The sequence below is a fragment of the Schistocerca americana genome, chromosome X, assembly GCF_021461395.2.
Source record: "Schistocerca americana isolate TAMUIC-IGC-003095 chromosome X, iqSchAmer2.1, whole genome shotgun sequence".
NCBI lineage: Eukaryota > Metazoa > Arthropoda > Insecta > Orthoptera > Acrididae > Schistocerca > Schistocerca americana.
In genome coordinates, this window is record NC_060130.1 from 642,128,286 (window position 1) to 642,148,576 (window position 20,291).

At 45.3% G+C, this 20,291-nt stretch overlaps 1 protein-coding gene across 1 annotated transcript in view; it reads right to left on the bottom strand.

The window, feature by feature from the left end:
* LOC124556224 (formin-like protein 3) overlaps positions 1 to 6,350 on the bottom strand; it is a 33,614-nt gene extending 27,264 nt beyond the window's left edge. Inside the window, exons 1-2 of the mRNA XM_047130215.1 lie at positions 6,182 to 6,350; positions 3,294 to 3,655 (exon numbers count right to left, since the gene is read on the bottom strand). Of these exons, the coding sequence (XP_046986171.1) occupies positions 3,294 to 3,655; positions 6,182 to 6,350 (531 nt within the window). The remainder of the gene's footprint in view (positions 1 to 3,293; positions 3,656 to 6,181) is intronic.
* Positions 6,351 to 20,291: the final 13,941 nt, after the last annotated feature.

Consider the following 20,291-nt stretch of genomic DNA (forward strand, 5'->3'; position numbering starts at 1 on the left):
AGTGTTTTGAAGAACAAATTCCTTCCTGCACTGCAACAAAAACGTCTGGGAAGGGCTGCGCGTGTGCTGTTTCACCAAGACAACGCACCCGCACATCGAGCTAACGTTACACAACAGTTTCTTCGTGATAACAACTTTGAAGTGATTCCCCATGCTCCCTACTCACCTGACCTGGCTCCTAGTGACTTTTGGCTTTTTCCAACAATGAAAGACACTCTCCGTGGCCGCACATTCACCAGCCGTGCTGCTATTGCCTCAGCGATTTTCCAGTGGTCAAAACAGACTCCTAAAGAAACCTTCGCCGCTGCCATGGAATCATGGCGTCAGCGTTCTGAAAAATGTGTACGTCTGCAGGGCGATTACGTCGAGAAGTAACACCAGTTTCATCGATTTCGCGTGAGTAGTTAATTAGAAAAAAAATCGGAGGCCTTAGAACTTGAATGCACCTCGTACAACACCAATTATTGCTGTAACGAATTAATCATTCTAACCATAAGTCATAAGCACAACAGCAAGTTAGCCAATGAGTAGAAGTCTTAGTCTGTCACATCAGTCCCTATAACATCTGTCGTCACAGTTTCATTAAGACTCTGAAAAGGATCACTGTTTTCATGAAGTAGATTGCACTTCAAACTTTCTAATAATTTAGGTGCCTACTTACAGCTCATCATCTACCATACAGCTACCTTTGATGGAATATTATCTTATGTAAGATGGCATGAACTATGCCCCTTACATGAAGTCATTAAAGATCACCTAACTCACGTTGAGCGTACAGTAGGGCTGAACAAAAAAAATGACTGACATGGCACAATGCATCTTGTAGAGGGTATAGTATGGATGTATTGGAATAATTAATGTCAGGTGATGGTTTTAAAGTAATTCACACGACATGAAAACTTTGTGGAAACGAGTCGATTTACTAGACGCTAGTTTACCCCAGGGAAGCACTTAGAGTTGACCGTGGCCGGCTGGGGAACGGCGAAGGGAAGCAACAATAGGCAGCTTAGGGCAGCTCAAGCTCTGAGAAAACGGTAACGCGGTGCAGCCTCCAGCTGCCTTATGATGAGCGACAGTGAGTGGGTGGTTGGCCCCGACTCCATGCTGGTGCACCGGGAAACAGACGGAGAACTTGTATGCCTGTTGATAAATGTCCGACGTCCCGTTTTCTGTGAAACATGCGAGAAAGCCACGCAAAGATACGGTGGAGCGGTCAACAGAGGTCAAAATATGCGTGTTCGTGACTATAGCAACTTCACGCTGAACTCACGGTCCGCAGAGCCTGAAGTAAATCAGGTGAAGAGCGATAGCATGAAATACGCCGGCCTCCGATGGGAATGTAGGACCAAGGAATTTGAAGTACTCTCCTGGGAGTCAGAATTCCGGAAAACTTGGTGTTGTGCAGACGCTAACCTTGATGGGTGGCCTGGGAAGAGCTAAATAACAGAAGTTGAGAGGAAGGGAAATTTTGTGGGAATTTGTTCACTTCCCAGAGCAGGCATTGGTCGGCGCTGAGAAGCGACGCATAATTAACGAGACTTGCGCTGCAATTGGCGTAAGTGATTTTGCTGGACGGGAAACCGAGGCGAAGAGCGGACTGTGAGAAGTCTCCGTAGTGGTCTTCCGTTCCCAGCTTGCCTAGAGTGCGGACGTGGCGTTCTTGACTCAGCTTGCCTGAGAAAGAGTGAGCATCTCTGCATTTTAGGACTTAGCAAAGGGAACGATTGAGCTTGGAGATAGGAAGTTTTGGTTCAGCTATGTATTGAGCAAGATAGCTAGGAGTGAATAGACGAGCGCAGCCTTGCAGCGCCATGAGGTCGGCCAACGTCCACACAACGACGCCACTCCGCCACGCTGAATTCGGTGATATTGCGCCCGCTCCGGCCACTGATTAATTTGTTGGATCACGTCGGCAAAGTTTCCACGAGGGTTTCATGGACCGTGTATTGTAGAATTCTTCTCGCACTTCGCATTACACCCGAGTCAGTCGATAAGAATTACTTTTGATTTATCGCGCTTTACTCCACGCAAACGCAATTTATTACCACTGCCTGTTAGGAGAGTCATGTATTGTGATGATTGAAGGTCGTGAGTTAAAATAAATCTGTGCTAATCGATTGCATCTGTTTTCAATCAAGTAGTTGAAATCCCAAGTCACTTTCTTAATTAATTTTATGTTCAACATTTGCATCTGGTGTTCAATAGCTGAATATAACATCAATGTGCACCCCTTTTTAATTAAAAGGGATCAATTGTGAATCAATTAATGTCAACACTGTTACCGCAGATCAATCAGCAGTCACAGGGCCTTATTACTTTCTTTGTGTTATCCGATATTGCGACAGTTTTGCACTCTCTGTTGATCTGTTAGTCAATTACCTGGGGTGAACACACACCAAAACCAGATAAGTGACGGGTGGGGTGTTACACTTACACAGAAACGATGCATCTGAATCGATTGTATTGTGGCACCCTTATGATAGCTGTATCAAATCGTGTATTTTAGTGTATACACCTTAAAACTTAAGTTCCACGTGTAGGCCCCTATCAGGCTGTACCCTTTTTATGAGTATAATACGTGTTGCTTTATTTAATGGATTGTAGGCCTATTTGTGGCTGCTCTATCAATCTATGTGAAGACGTTTTTGAGTTAAAACTCTTGCATATACTTTCCCATTCTTTATTCAGAAATTTAGAGCGATCTCTTACTTGTCAAGCAATAGATATCTGATTTTTTTAGTAATTTCAGGATAGATTGTTGCCTGTTTACATAGATGTACCACACAAGCTTAGTCAAAAGTCTTACACTAATATTTTCATTGTATGAGACTGTATAAATTTTCATATTTTCCACGAAGCTCTGGAGGTTGTTTACAATATCCATCAGACTCAAAGTACCTTCAAGTGACCAGATTTGCACCCTGGAACGTTTATCGCTCATGTTACTGTTTTTGTATCCCACCTGGAAGGCAGCGCGTGGGTAGGAGCAGGAAAAGGTAATACACGTCGGTACTGCAGTATTAATTTCAATCACCTTTACTCTAGCAAAAAGAATACATAACTTTGCAATGAGGTGCAAAGTGTCCCGGCCGTCTACTCTTCATCAAAAAATGGCAGAATCTCCAGTGGTGCTCATAGAGATTAACATCGCCTGCTAGAGGGCGCTGTCGTCTGTCTTAGTGCCAACTTAACTGGCAACTATGCCGTGGCATCCTGGCTATCGATACCACATCCCTCCCCCCTGAAACAACACATCGTCGTTGAGTATGGCTTCCGACGGCGGGTGGATGGACCAAGGGCGCAGCTGAGGGGGCGGACAGCTGAACTGCCGGGGCGCACTGTCCACCTGCGACCCCGAATTGCTCGTGAGGAGGCGAGGAAAACGTCTCGTGGAAAACCTGCCCAGAACGCGCACCGCCACTGGGTATGCTCGGATGAGGAGGCGGAGCAACGACCTCCATGGGCGACGGCGGCGGCGTGACGGCAGCCTCAGCGTCCATCGGCTCCGGCGGCGGGGGCGGAGGGGGGGCGGGGGCGGCGGGGGCGGCGAGAGGCGCCCGTCCGGTGCAGGTGACCTGACCGGCAGCGGCGGCGATGGTAGGCGCTTCCGCGGCGGAGGCGCCTTCGGTGGAGTCTTGGGCTGAGGCGGCGGAAGCTGTGAAGCCTCCAATTCTGTCAGAAAACAACCAGCGGCAGGAAACCTAGGATGGCACAAACGAATCTGGTTCCGGTGTCGGTTGACAGCGCCGGAGGGACCAGAAATGAGAAATAAGGCACCGCCAATCTGGTGAAGAATGCGTCACTGCTCCCACTGCTGCCTGCCAGAGAAAACGCGGCGCCAAGCCAGAACGAGGCGAAGCAGCGGGAGCGCGCGGCGGCGGGTGCAATAGCTGCAGGAGCGACTAATGGGCGCGGGCGTGTAGCAATTCCGCTGGGGAATGGGTGCCGCGCGGCTGAGAGCGATAGGAAGCAAGGAAAGTCCAGAGCGCGTGCTTGCGAGAGTGCGTGGCATGCAACTTGCTCATCAACAACTTAAATATACGCACAACGCGTTCAGCGTCGCTGCTGTTCGACTGGGGGTGGAACGGGGCTGAGGTCAGATGGCGAATGCCATTAGCAGCACAGAACGCTTCAAACTTTAAGGACACGAATTGGGGGCCATTGTCGGAGACAACTTCAGGAAGGCACTCAATGCAAGAAAATAGATGTCAAAGCCCGAACAGTACTCGCAGATGTAGTAGACATAAGGACAACAAAAGGAAAGTTGCTGTACGCATCAATGACTATCAACCAGCGGGTGTCCCAGAAAGGACCCGCAAAATCAACATGAACGCACTGCCAAGGCGCAGTAGGAGTCGGCCACGCAAAGAAGCGCTGGCGGGGAGCAGATTGATGCTCCGAGCAAGAGTGACAATTCGCAAGCAAATTCTCAATTTATCAATGCCGACCCAAATGCCGTGACGATGCGCTAATTGCTATACTCCAATGACCAGCGTGCAGCAATCAATTTCCGACTGCAGCGAACGAGGTACAACCACACGAGACTGATCATTGTCAGTTCGTAACAAGACAAGTACAGACAAGTTGTGACATTGCGCAGAGTAACGCCGTACAAGACGATCTCGAATCTGCGTAGCAGATCAGATGGAGGCCATTGAGCACGAATATACTGCAAAAGAATCTGCAAAGAAGGATCGGCTGTCACGGAAAACCATCAGCTAATTCCTTATCTTGCGAATCAATAAACATGCATGACAATTTGGAAGAATCAAACATTTCGTCAGGACTGATAGGCAGACGAGACAAAGCATCAGCATTGCCATGCTGGGCTGTAGGCTGAAACAAGATTTCGTAATTGTAATTAGACAAAAACAAAGATCAACGTTGCAACTTTTGTGCAGAACGGGCCAGAGCTGGCTTTGACGAGTGGAACAATGACGTCAAAGTCTTATGATCGGTCACCAAATAGAACTTTCGACCGTACAAAAAATCGTGATACTTAGTCACTCCATATAAAATAGCTAAAGCTTCTTTCTCGATTTGAGGATAGTTTTGCTGGGCAGAATTGAGCAACTTAGATGCAAAAGCGATCGAGCGATCGACATAATGTGGTGTGAGAGAACTGCGCCGATGCCGTGAGAAGATGCATCGACAGCCAAAACAACTGGTTTGGAGGGATCGAAAGGAATTAAATAGCGACCACTCAACAAAGCAGATTTGAGCTTGTGGAAAGCAGCCTCACATTCCGAAGACCAGACAAAAGGAACGTTCTTATGCCAAAGTCGATGCAAAGGCGCTGCAATCTGCGCTGCATGTGTTATAAACTGAATATAATATGTAATTTTGCCCAACACAGACTGAAGTTCTTTCAAGTTCCTGGGTGCTGGCAAGTCTCTAATCGCACTGAGATGTGACGTCGAGGGGTGGATACCCTGTCCGTTAATCATATGTCCTAAATACTGAATCTCAGTTTGAAAAAATTTGCACTTGTCTCTGTTACACTTAAGTCCTGCCTGCAAAAGTACAGTAAATAAGGCACGCAAATTCTGCAAATGTTCGTCAGGGGTGCGAGCTGATACAACTATATCGTCCAGATAATTTGAGCAACCAAGGACAGTGGCACACAACTGCTGCAAGAGTGAAAAATAGCAGGAGCCGAAGCACAACCGAACGGAAGGCGGCGAAACTTGAACAATCCAAGGTGGGCGTTGATCACAAAATAGCGCTGCGACAGTTCGTCGAGCGGAATCTGAAAGTAGCGTCCCGCAAGTCAATCGTGGAAAAGAATTTTCCCGCACCAAGCTTATCAAAAATATCTTCAGGACGCGGTAAGGGAAACGTAGCTACCACTGTCTGGGGATTTACTGTAGACTTGAAGTGAGCACAAATACGGAGACGACCGTTTGGTTTCTTCACACACATTATAGGTGAAGCCCATGGCGAAGCAGAAACAGATTCAATGACACCACTGTCTTGCAAATGCTTAAGTTCAGCAGCTGCGGCGTCGCGCAGTGCGTGCGGTACCGGGCGTGCGCGCCGGAAAATAGGCATGGTATTTTCTAACTACAAAATGCGCTGCAAAGTCTGTGGCGCAACCAAGGCCATCAGAAAAGAGTTCAGCAAAATCATCGCACAGTGCGGCAGCACTGTGTGCATGGTCACTAGCGTTGATGCAAAGTACATTGTCCTGAATTGAGAGGCCAAAAAGGGGGTGGCGTCGGAGGCGCCGAAGTAGCTGCAATTTTTTGTAGCGTGACCAGTCCATTCATGGCAGCAAGCATCTGCGTCATTTGCTGAGCCTTGAAACGTACAAGATCGGACAGCGAAGCATGTTCCTGCGGCGAAGCCATGGTTTACACAACTGAAAGCCTTATACTGAGGCTAGCACGAAAAGAAAACAGTACCGAGCAAAAAGGAAATGATAGGAGGGGAAAAGGGAGTCCTGGCTCTGAGCACTATGGGACTTAACTTCTGAGGTCCTCAGTCCCCTAGAACTTAGAACTACTTAAACCTAACTAACCTAAGGGCATCACACACATCCATGCCCGAGGCAGGATTCGAGCCTGCGACCGTAGCCGTCGCGCGGGTCCAGACTGTAGCGCCTAGAACCACTCGGCCACTCTGGCCGGCAGAGAGTCCTCGTCGTCAACTTTTGTATCCCGCCTGGAAGGCGGCGCGTGAGTAGGAGCAGGAAAAGGTAATACACGTCGGTACTGCAGTATTAATTTCGATCACCTTTACTCTAGCAAAAGGAATACATAACTTTGCAATGAGGTGCGAAGTGTCACGGCCGTCTACTCTTCATTAAAAATGGCAGAATCTCCAGTGGAGCTCGTAGAGCTGAACAGCGTCTGCTAGAGGGCGCTGTCGTCGTTGTCTGTCGTAGTGCCAACTTAACTGGCAGCTACGCCGTGGCATCCTAGCTATCGATACCACAACTGTGATTAAAATTACTTTGTGATTGGCAGATGGCGGTGGTGGGGAGCAGAGTTGTCGTCTCGTACACAGAAAGTCGTCGACTTACCGACTGTTACGGCCCCCTTGTATGTAGTGGGGAGGGCTGTGGTGGGAGCTGTTGCTGCTGCTGCTGCTGTTGTAGAGAGGCTGATGCTGTAAGATGCCGCAATACCACCCTATAGACAAATAACAGCAACAACACGGACGAGTATTCAGTCAAATGTGTATCGCAAGATAACAAATAAGCTAAAAAGGCAGAGAAAATTGTAAATGGTGAACACAACATTCTGATTATCATTTTCCACTAAACATTCATTCTCCCACGCTTTCATTATTACTTCTTTCGCGTGTCTTACAAGATTGTGTCAATCTAAATACTAAGTTTGGTTTACAACACCCCTTGTCAGTTTATCCACTTCCTCTAAAGTATATTTTTTGTTTTTCTTCGCACCTAACCTTTAACTTGAGCCCATATGAGTTCAATCGAATTGATGTTGTGGTAGTATGGTGACATTCTGAGTACACTATGGTCGTATTTTTTTTGCCAATTCACCTACAATCTACAGAAGTGGAGGTGGCTTATTCTGAGCCACGCGTTCCAACAATTCACCCTTTCTACAGACGTTCTGGTATAGGAATGTTTCATCGTTGTAGCCTGTCGGTATCGTCTTGCTTCTTGGACGTAACTGTAGGCGCCTTATCAAGGATAGCTGAATAATATGAGGCGTTGTCCGTAACTATTGCTGAGGGCTTCCTCAAGTTTTTCAGGATCGAGTCCTTAAACCACCGCTGAAATGTGTCTCCGTTCATTTCTTCGTTATAATCGGCGTTTTATTTTCGATCTAAATAACAACATAACGTTTTCTATAAATTCTACAGATGTACCTGCATGGAGAAGAATCGGTCTGTTACCTTTCCCAATGAGTTGTGGCACGGTTGCAGACAATGAATTATCTGTCCAGACTGTACTCATTGAATGGCTTGCATTTATCTATATTTCATCTAGCCAAACAATGTCATTAAAGTTTTCCTTCGATATTGCCCTAAAAAATCGACAACGCAATGCTACAATGTCACCTCTCTCCAGATGACCTTTCTTCCCTTTCTTTCATATTTGAAACTCAAGCCGTGCACCACAGTTCAAATGTTCAAATGTGTGTGAATTCTTAAGGGGGCAAACTGCTGAGGTCATCGGTCCCTAGACTTACACACTATTTAATCTAACTTAAGCTAACTTATGCTAAGAACAACACACACCCATGCCCGAAGGAGGACTCGAACCTCCGGCGCGAGGGGCCGCGCAATCCGTGACACGGCGTCTCAAACCACGCGGCCACTCCGCGCGGTTACACCACAGTTCGCAGTGACGATTTGCTGACTCTGTAAAACTCCACTTCTTCTAAGAAACCCTTCAGTTTATCGAGAGTCGGATGTTCCTTTCTCGAATAGTAACTGTAAATATGACGACGAATTGCATTTCCCTGAAAATGGTCGGTTTTCGTCACACACTTCTCGAATTGCCTCTTTTTTCCTGAAATATCTTAGGTGAGATGCTCCAGCTTCACTTTCTTCTGCTCCATACTTTTCCTTCCCTGTTCTCACAACAGTGGTTTTGTGAATTTTTAATGCCTCCGCGGTTCTGTCAATGACTATAGCGAGGGAAAGCAAGAGTCCACCACTGTCTTTCTCTCGTTCGAAGTTTTCCCTGATGTTATTACAATATGCCCTGACCGCGGGTAGACTTCTCTCTCACAGCACGCGTCCGCTGACGCCCTCTCCCACTTCTTGCTTCTGACGTTGAAACTATGTGAACAGAAAGAAATAATCACACGAATGGCACACAACTCAGGTCACTGCACCAAACAGCAGATCCACTATACGACCACTGAAGGTTTCGTGTGCAGCGGCCAGTTCGTAGCAACAAGGGACCTCTTTTCTTTCTTTTCTCTTCTCTTCCCATGTTTCAGGGTTTCGAAAGCAAACACATTACGGAAAGTGCAGTTTCCAAGGGGATTTGTGTGTCCTTTCCTTGGACATCCGTTGATAAGAGTTGTAAAATCAGCTGGTATCCGTGGCCGTGCTGACGAACTTGTGGACGCAGCGGGATGTGAGGAGACATCTTACCGTATCTACATCTACATCCACACTCCGCAAGCCACCTGACGGTGTGTGGCGGAGGGTACCTTGAGAAGCTCTATCGGTTCTCCCTTCTATTCCACTCTCGTATTGTTCGTGGAAAGAAGGATTCTCGGTATGCCTCTGTGTGGGCTCTAATCTCTCTGATTTTATCCTCATGGTCTCTTCGCGAGATATACGTAGGAGGGAGCACTGTACTGCTTGACTCCTCGGTGAAGGTATGTTCTCGAAACTTCAACAAAACCCCGTACCGAGCTACTGAGCGTCTCTCCTGCAGAGTCTTCCACTGGAGTTTATCTATCATCTCCGTAACGCTTTCGCGATTACTAAATAATCCTGTAACGAAGCGCGCTGCTCTCCGTTGGATCTTCTCTATCTCTTCTATCAACCCTATCTGGTACGGATCCCACACTGCTGAGTGTGGGCGAACAAGCGTACTGTAACCTACTTCCTTTGTTTTCGAATTGCATTTCCTTAGGATTCTTCCAATGAATCTCAGTCTGGCATCTGCTTTACCGACGATCAACTTTATATGATCATTCCATTTTAAATCACTCCTAATGCGCACTCCCAGATAATTTATGGAATTAACTGCTTCCAGTTGCTGACCTGCTATATTGTAACTAAATGATATGGGATCTTTCTTTCTGTGTATTCTCAGCACATTACATTTGTCTACATTGAGATTCAATTGCCATTCCCTGCACCATGCGTCAATTCCCTGCAGATCCTCCTGCATTTCAGTACAATTTTCCGTTGTTACAACCTCTCGATATACCACAGCACCATCCGCAAAAAGCCTCAGTGAACTTCCGATGTCATCCATAAGGTCATTTATGTATATTGTGAATAGCAACGGTCCTACGACACTCCCCTGCGGCACACCTGAAATCACTCTTACTTCGGAAGACTTCTCTCCATTGAGAATGACATGCTGCGTTCTGTTATCTAGGAACTCTTCAATCCAATCACACAACTGATCTGATAGTCCATATACTCTTACTTTGTTCATTAAACGACTGTGGGGAACTGTATCGAACGCCTTGCGGAAGTAAAGAAACACGGCATCTACCTGGGAACCCGTGTCTATGGCCCTCTGAGTCTCGTGGACGAATAGCGCGAGCTGGGTTTCACACGATCGTCTTTTTCGAAACCCATGCTGATTCCTACAGAGTAGATTTCTAGTTTCCAGAAAAGTCATTATACTCGAACATAATACGTGTTCCAAAATTCTACAACTGATGGACGTTAGAGATATAGGTCTATAGTTCTGCACATCTGTTCGATGTCCCTTCTTGAAAACGGGGATGAACTGTGCCCTTTTCCAATCCTTTGGAGCGCTACGCTCTTCTAGAGACCTACGGTACACTGCTGCAAGAAGGGGGGCAAGTTCCTTCGCGTACTCTGTGTAAAATCTCTGTGTACCGTACTAGAAAATGCAGCCATCCCAGCCGGCTCTTACTGCGAAAAGCATTCGTGTAATAACAGCCGAATTATCTCTGTGGCCGTTATTACAGCTTTATAAGAAGTCACTCATTCCCCTTCTAGGTTCGCACGTTATTCCATCTAGTGCGCATGCGCGGATTCACGCCATGAATATCCCGCGTGAATCGTGTAATCGGTAGACGTGAACCAGTCTGCAGGTCCAGACATGTACGCTTGCTGCGCTGCTGCAGATTTGTATTCCTTAGGTGTACGAATGGCGTACATGAAATTACGCAGCGTGGTCTACTGTTGTTATCAACATATCTGGACGGTTACGCTATTCCAGGGATAACTAGTCGGAGAATAAAATTACGTCGTACAATGTGCGCCTCAAGTTATACCGTAGTTTGCCTATTCGACCGATTGCTATCCCTGGATTTGTCGTAAGATTGCATAACTGGCCCTAAATAGGCTAAAATAAAAAGTGCATGTTTGATGTCAATATAAAAGACATATTATACATACAAGTTCACAAACATGATCATGATTTTGTATGTAAAATCATACGTCACTGTTAAAACATATTTACATTTTTAGGCAATAAAGAGCAAATGATGAGCGTACCGAGAAAGAAGCTTTCTGGGGCTCAAAATAGAAAAAGAATTAAGGATAAAATTGAAGAAATAGATAGATCGGCTTCTAAGCTGAGAAGATGGCTACACGAAGCAGATACTTCATTAAGGTCCACTGTTACTTCCGATACTATGATTTCAGGTAATTCTTGTAATTTGGACATTCAAGATAATCGACTGAACAGTCGAAGGTTCAAGTCTCAGATGATGGTAAACAGTCTTCATCGTCGGTATTATCTCAGCAGGAATATGACGTTGAGCTAGCATCTTCTGACTTATTGGAGACAGGTAGCAAAGACAAAATTATATCTACACCTACATCATACTCCGCAAGCCACCTAATGGTGTGTGGCGGAGGGTTCTTTCGGTACCACTATCTGATCCCCCCAAATCTGTTCCACTCGCGAATAGTGCGGGGGAAGAATGATTGTCGGTAAACCTCTGTATTGGCTCTAATTTCTCGAATTTTCTCCTCGTGGTCAATACGCGAGATGTATGTGGGGGAATGTAATATGTTGTCCGACTCTGAAAAGTTCTGTCCTGAAATTGCAATAGTAAATCTCTGCGTGATGCACAACGCCTCTCTTGTAACGCCTGCCAGTGGAGTTTACCATCTCCGAAACGCTCTCTCGCCAGCTAAACGTTCCCTTGACGAAACGCGCCGCTCCTCGTTGGATCTTCTCTATCTCCTCTATCAGTTCTACTTGACAGGGATCCCAGACAGATGAACAATACTCAAGAATCGGGCGAACAAGTGCCTTATAAGCCACTTCTTTCGTGGATGAGTTACATTTCCTTAAGATTCTTCCGATGAATCTGAGTCTGGAGTCCACTTTTCCCACTATCTGTTTTATGTGGTCATTCCACTTAAGATCACTCTGGATAGGTACGGCTAGATATTTTATGGCAGACGCTCTCTCCAGCTGTTTCTCATCAATAGTGTAGCTGTACAGTAGTGAGTTTCTAATGGACCCAGGTACATGGCCGCACCATTAAAAAATTACGTATCAACAAAGGACATTCTTCAGCAAACAAGCTGTATTACTAAATGATAAACATCCAGATAACATAGAATTTAGGTCCACTGAACACAAAGGTAGGAATGTGAATTGGAACAATGGCAAATCAGGAAAATAATAAAAGATCCTGGCTTGTTTATTCGAAAACAAAAGAAGCAGTTTACTGTATTGCCTGCAGGCTATTTGGCAGCTCTTCCACATCAGCTACTTGTAGAGAGGGTTTCATTAAATGGAAAAAACCTTCAGAAAGATAATCTGAGCATGAAGAATCACAAACAAATACTGAATGTTTTTTCAAATAGAAAGCCCGTCTGCAGCAAGTAAAATCGTGTCAGGACATCGATCGCGAGACTGAGACATTAATTCACTCTGAGAAAAAAAAAATGGGGACATACTGCGCATATAGCAATGGATGCTGTCATATATGTTGCCGAAAACTGTCATGCTTTTAAGGTTCTAAAGAAACACCGAGTGATCGTATTGAAAATTGTCCTGGGCCTAGTCAAGAAAACTTTCTTATTTAGATAATTTTTCATTCTGCATCATTATGTCCAGAAGCTTTTACTGTTGGACCCACCTCGCTGTGGAAAATATCGCAAAAGTGTAAAACAACAACTTAATAGGAAGTAATCAAACAAGATGGTCAGCTAAACATCTGTATTAAACAATTTACCGGAAGTTGTCAAAGCTTTGGAAGAAATTGAAGAATCCTCCCTTTCCGCAGAATCTAAGTATGACACTGGTCATCTACACACATCAAAAAAGTTTTGCATCACCTCGGTTCCGAGCGTTCCGGGACCTGTACAGAAAATTGGAATAGAGATAAACATAAACATCATTTCCGCCCTTTTTATTGCTCATCAAAACCACATATTGCATGTTTACCATCATGGAATGGCTCTGAGCACTATGGGACTTAACATCTATGGTCATCAGTCCCCTAGAACTTAGAACTACTTAAACCTAACTAACCTAAGGACAGCGCACAACACCCAGCCATCCCTGACCCCGCCGGGAATCGAACCCGGGAACCCGGGCGTGGGAAGCGAGAACGCTACCGCACGACCACGAGATGCGGGCTATGTTTACCATCATACAGCGAGACCTTCAGAGATGGTAGTCCATATTGCTGTACACAACGGTATCTCTAATACCCAGTAGTACGTTCTCTTGCATTGATGGATGCCTGTATTCGTTGTGGCATACTATCCACGAGTTCATGAAGACACTGTTGGTCCAGATTGTCCCACTCCTCAACGGCAATTCGGCGTAGATCCCTCAGAGTGGTTGGTGGGTCACGTCGTCTATAAACAGCCCTTTTCAATCTATCTCTGGCATGTTCGATAAGGTTCATGTCTGGAGAACATGCTGGCCACTCTAGTCGAGCGATGTCACTATCCTCAAGGAAGTCATTCCGCGAATTGTCGACCATGAAGACGAATGCCTCGCCAATATGCTGCCGATATGGTTGCACTATCGATCGGAGAATGGCATTCACGTATCGTACAGCCGTTATGGCGCCTTACATAACCACCAGCGGCATACGACGGTCCCACATAATGCCACCCCAAAACATCAGGAACCTCCACCTTGTTGCACTCTCTGGACAGTGTGACTAGGCGTTTAGCCTGACCGGGTTGCCTCCAAACACGTCTTCGACGATTGTCTGGTTGAAGGCAAATGCAGCACTCATCGGTGAAAAGAACGTGATACCATTTCTGAGCACTCCATTTGGCATGTTATTGGGCCCATCTGTACCGTGCTGCATGGTGTCGTGGTTGCAAAGATGGACATCGTCATGGACGTCGGGAGTGAAGTTGCGCATCATGCAGCCTTTTGCGCACAGTTTGAGTCGTAAAACGATGTCCAGTGGCTGCACGAAAAGCATTATTCAACATGGTGGCGTTAATGTCAAGGTTCCTCCTAGCCATAATCCGTAGGTAGTAGTCATCCACTGCAGTAGTAGCCCTTGGGCGGCCTGAGCGAGGCGTGTCATCGACAGTTCCTGTCTCTCTGTATCTCCTCCATTTCCAAACAACGTCGCTTTGGTTCACTCCGAGACGCCTGGACACTTCTCTTTTTGAGAGCCGTTCCGGGCACAAAGTAACAACGCGGACGCGATCGAACCGCGGTATTGACCGTCTAGGCATGGTTGAACTACGGACAACACGAGGAGCTGTGTACCTCCTTCTTGGTGGAATGTCTGTAACTGATTGCCTGTCGGACCCCTCCCCCCCCCCCCCCCCCCCGTCTAATAGGCGCTGCTCATGCATCGTTGTTTACATCTTTGGGCTGGTTTTGTGACATGGACGACAGTTCGCGCCCCTATCGTGCACATCGTATGAATGACTTCCTTCAGGATAAGAACATCGCTCGACTAGAGTGGCCATCATGCTCTCCAGACATGAACCCTATCGAACATGCCTGAGATAGATTGATAAGGACTGTTTATGGACGACGTAACCCACCAACCACTCTGAGGGATCTACGCCGAATCGCCGTTGAGGAGTGGGACAATCTGGACCAACAGTGCCTTGTTAAACTTGTAGATAGTATGCCACGACGAATACAGGGATGCATCAATGCAAGAGGACGTGCTACTGGGTCTTAGAAGTACCGGTGTGTACAGCAATCTGGACTTCCTCCTCTGAGGACTTTCTCCTCTGAAGGTCTCGCTGTATGGTGGTAAACATGCAAGATGTGGTTTTCATGAGCAATAAAATTTGCAGAAATGATGTTTATGTTGATCTCTGTACCAATTTTCTGTACAGGTTCCGGAACTCTCGGAACCGAGGAGATGCTAAACTTTTTTTGATGTGTGTATGTTTCGTATACTTAAAATTATTTCACACAGAAGAGAAAGTTATTAGCTAATAGGCAATAAAGAGTGCAAATTCTCTGAAGAGTTCTTATTCTCCTGGTCACAAATAATTCACTCAATATTAATTGTGAGGATTTATTTTAAGGGGGTTAGGACGTCAAACCGGCCGACTGGGAACAGGAGAGGCGCGACAGGACATTTTACTTCGAATGTCGTGAATATAGGTTTGATTTCTTCCATAATAAAATATACACGTTTGAATTGCACAGAGCGAAGTACAGTGACTTGCGATACAAGAATGCCGTGTGGTGACGCGTGGCACTGTACTTTGGCACACGTGAGACCAAATAACATGTCTTACATTTCCTCGAACATATGTGTTTTATGTAAAAAAACTCTTCAGAAAGATGCATGCTACAAAATGAACATATTTCTGAGATATACATTTTTTATTTTTGACTTCCTATCTCAAACGCTCGAGGGGGCGGAGGTGGGGGGTGGGCCGCCACTGTCAAGTTGTTGATTCGGTTCGGAAAGATCGCAGATCCATGGCTAACTACATGGCACTGACTACGGCTCTCCTGAACCCATCGATTTCATTTTCACATGACAGACTTGCAATCCCGACCAATGTGTGCAGCTATATCACGAAAATCGACAGGACGCGATCCTGCATCTGTCGCATAGCGACATGTGCTTTTAGACGTTTCTCGTTCTTATAAACAATCAAAATTCAAATGCGATTTCTGAATACGAAACCTGCTGTGTAGTTTGTCCTTATATAGAATATAGATGGCATTACCCTTCTGTGGTTTATGCGGCTGCGGTGAAATGCTAATCATTTGCATATGTAATCCTACTACGGCGTACGCACGCAGGTCGATTCACAATGGACGTGAAAACAATCCACAGTGCATTTCAGATGCCGGCATTCACACAGTCCATCAACGAAACATAAAGGTCAAGAATCAATGAACACATTGTGTTCCGTACGAAGTATTAAGCATACATAATTTGATTTTTTTAACTGTTCTCATTACAACAGTGACAGTCCATATGGACAATATTTCATCAATCAGTCCATTTTATTACTTGATACGTGAACAATTTTCCGTAGCTGTAAACTGTTTTGACTACTTGTACAATATGTTGTAGGAGTACACACACCAGGAAGTAAAGGATTCTGTTACGGAACTCACTCTTTCACGCCCTATGTCTTTTCGATGCATATACTACTGAAGAACTGAACGAACGAAATGGAAATGCTGACACGGTGTACTTAGATTGTTTTTAAGATACAGTAAATTTTCGTCCTTGCGCCATAATCAAAGCACATGTGATTAGGAATGTAATGATGAGGCAATGCGAAGAGCACTAATCACGGACATACCTTGTCCGTCAACACATTGCTCTCATAGAATGATTCTGTAGTCTGTATGGGAGCCAGAGAAGTACCCGCAAACTTTGGGAGAGCTTGAGAGTGCACTGGCACTTTCAAGCTTCGCATAATTCCAAGAAGAGTGCTCCAGTAAATTTTCGATGGGTCACAGCGCACAAATAAAAAGTGTATAAGCCGAGATCCCTACTCTTATAGGTCATGAAGACTCATTAATTTGTTCACAGGCCAGGTGAAAGTTCCATTAATTTAGTAGCGTTGATGCATTAGCCTCTGTAAGATGAAGTCTGAAGGAGCGTCTGTTCACTGTATGTCACGAGTAGGTTAACTCAATAAAGTGGCCTTTTCCTTTTGGAATTGTGCATGTAGAACCTTGCTTTTTGATACTAGCCGTGTCCTCTCATTCAGTCTAATAAGCTAGTAATTATGTCCGTAAACTGTGTGTGTGTGTGTGTAGTTTCCGTCGATAACATCAAATAAAACTAAGTGATACGTTTTCTGTCCACTTGGAGGTTAACATTTTTTTTTTCCGAAAGCTCTGGCAACTCGACGCAAATATTAAAGGATGTGTGTTTTTGGTGTAGTTGATTTGAAGGACGGTAGCATACTGCACGCTACGACGATTAATATCATTGGAAACAGGTCGAAATTAGGGCAGAGGCGGCCCTATGAAGTAGCTCCCTATTAAGCTTCTATTGGAAGTTCCAAAGAGCATAACTGATGTTCAGATGACATTGAAACGTAGATAAACGTAAGTAATAATTGACACGGAGGTTACCCGCCGGAAGACTCAGACTTCGAACGCCAGTAAGGCTCAAGGCCAGAGGCGGCGATATCCGAACTCTGAATGCTTGGCGCTGCAATTTGAAATTTACTTACATTCGTCAGTTAATTTAGACATGAAATAGCAACCCACTTAGTGGGTCTTATGAATTACAAATCTGGTCCACAAATGTTTCTAAGTTTATACGTAAAATATATGATAAAAACTGCTTCTTTTTCTGTATTTTACTCCTTTGGCGTAAAATACAGAAAAATTTTACTCCTTTGGCGATAGAATAGCATGGACAGCTGCATCAAACAAGTCTCAGGACTGAAGACCACAACAACAACTCCTTTGGCACAACTGTAAGCATTAATAGACGCAGTATTTGAGTGACAAACTTTAGCCTTTGCTTATTTTGCCGCCAGAAGAAATGCCTTCTATCTTGCGACGCCAGGGTTGTATAGCGAGTCTTCAAATTTCATCAGTACATCCCGGTGTTAATAGACGCAGTTGAATCGCTTACCTTGTGTGTTGTCTGATTTTTGTTGCCGCAACCTTCTTCACTCGAGTTTTACGAATATTGGCTCACATTTTTAACATATTCAATGTCGATGAGGCGATGGCTTTTACATTTGTTATCATTCAGGTACGAAGACGTCACTTACAATATCCATTGTTTGACTATTCTGAAGTGTTGTTCTTCGATTTGGGATCTCCGTCAAGTTGGATTCACGGAATAGACTAAAAGTATTCAAGTAAGAGCTGTACGATTTATCACGGGTTCGTTTAGTCAGTATGGAAGTATGGCAGAAATGCTCAACTGGCTGAAGTCGGAAACGTTAGGTGGCATGTATCCTTCTTAATCAAAAAATACCAGGAGCCAATGCTCCTAAACGAGTCAAGTAACACGCTGTTTCCTCCAACAAATATCTCGCTTAACAACCTCGACTCCAAAACTAGAGAATTCCGTGCTTACAAAGAAGGGTACCGACAGTATTTTTTTCGGCGTGGCATCCGCGAATCTAATAAAGAGAGAAAATACGCTCCCGGACAAAATATTAATCACCACTTAAAAGAGTGGACCGTTAGCTTTGGAGCGCTGCAGACGGCGGAGAATGGGTAGCAGGCAGTAATGTGGCCCTCCAATGTCCACATGCACAGGGTGGTTATAATTAAACTTCCGCTACTTGAGAGGGCCCCAATGAAAAACAAGTGATCATAGGACAATGAAACTTTGTGGAAAGAAGTGTAAGGACATGCGGAAGAGAAATAACGAATAAATCACTGAAAGCAACATATTTTAATTTCCACATGGGAAGTTAACCTTCGTTAATTGCGTACCATGTTTCCGTTCTAGGTAACAAAGCTTGCCTATTATGACAACTATCTGCACCCACGACGGTCTGGAACCATACTAGAGATGGTATTTCACAATTGTTCACAGCACTTTTCGAACGGTGGACAGTGGAATGTTCAGTTGTTGTGAGAGAGCTCGTCCACTGCGCGAAGATCGCAAATTGCGTCTAGCTTTCTCAGCCATGGGATCAGTAACTTCTTCAACAATTTGTGGCGCAATTGGCTGTTGGCCTCTCCCAGGAGCATTTCCCAAAGAGCCAGTTAATTCGAACTTGCGAATCATGATCCTCGACCCCAGTGTGGAAAGAGGATCCCTACAAATTCCTTTAAACGAAACGCCGTCCGAACAGCCCGCGGAAGACCTAACGGTACCGACCGACCGTCGCGTCATTCTCAGCCGACGGGCGTCACTGGTTGCAGATATGGAGGGGCATGTGTTCAGCACAGCGCTCTCCCGACCATCGTCAATTTTCGTGTCCGAAGCCCCTGCTTCTCAGTCAAGCAGCTCCACAGTTAGCTCCACAAGGACAGTGGCCACCCCGCTTGCCAACAGTGCTCGGCAGACCTGGGCGCTCACCCGTCCAAATGCTAGCCAAGCCCGACACCGCTTAACTTCGGGGATCAGACGGGAACTGCAGTTACCACTGCGGCTAGGTCGTCGGCCTCCATTTTTTTAATATCTGGAAAAAGCAGCAGCGCTATTGCTGCTGTTTTGATGAAAAAGCTTTACGGGTAGAGCCCTGCTCATCTTGTCCAGGCCCATGCTGACTGTCTGCAACTGAAATGCACACTGGTGTTTGTGTTTCAACCGTTTATGTCGCCATGCCAGTACCGGTACCTAACAGCAAGTCATGACAATACACTTACTAACAACACAAATCATGCAGTGCAGAATCCAAACATCATTCCTATAAAGTTGGGTACCCATACGATAAATAATTTTCCGTTTTCCAAAAGTTTAATTATAACCATCCTGAACTTTGTAGGTGCGGTTTCTATTATGCGCTGGCAGCAGCAGTCACCGTATTGCATCTGATGTGCACGGCGGAAGCATTCAGGTCGATTCACATTAGCCGTCACAGAACGGAAAGTCAAAACAGTGCACAATGCATTTCAAATGGCATCATTCACACAGACCTTCAACGGAACATCAACATCAAGAATTCTTAGGAAGGTAGTCTTCGCTTTGAAGCTGACATTGTCGTCGTTGGGGAGCGGAAAGGGGGGGGGGGGGGTGGCCGACGACCGTCAGTTAACCTAATTTCGCCATGCTCACTCATGCTATAGTAGTTGAGTGTCCTTTGTGTCTTCTTAACATTTATCTTATTGGTTGATTCGTTTTCGTACTTAGATGTTTTCCCTGCGACCGTTCTTCCAAAAAAGAGGCTAAACATCTGAAACCGATGATAATTTCGGTTTTACAGTAACTGGAAGAAGAAAGCTCGTATAAGTGCATAAATAATAACACAAATAGAAAGAATTCTCATTAAGACGCTTTTTTACAGTGGAAAAGTCAGTTCTTTTCGATTAGAAAAATACAACTCTTTGGCGATATTTGGTGCAGCACTTAGAAGGAATACCAAACATACGGGATACAGTAAGAAGGTGCTGTTACTGCCTACCAAATATTATTTGATATGTCTGAGTGTATATACAGGGTATAACTGATATAAGTGCATATAATTTTAAATATGGTGCCTTAATATGTACACACATCAGTGTGTTGGTTGTTGTTTCTCTGTGCTGAACTGTCTCCCCACAAACACGTCACAAATCGTACGAC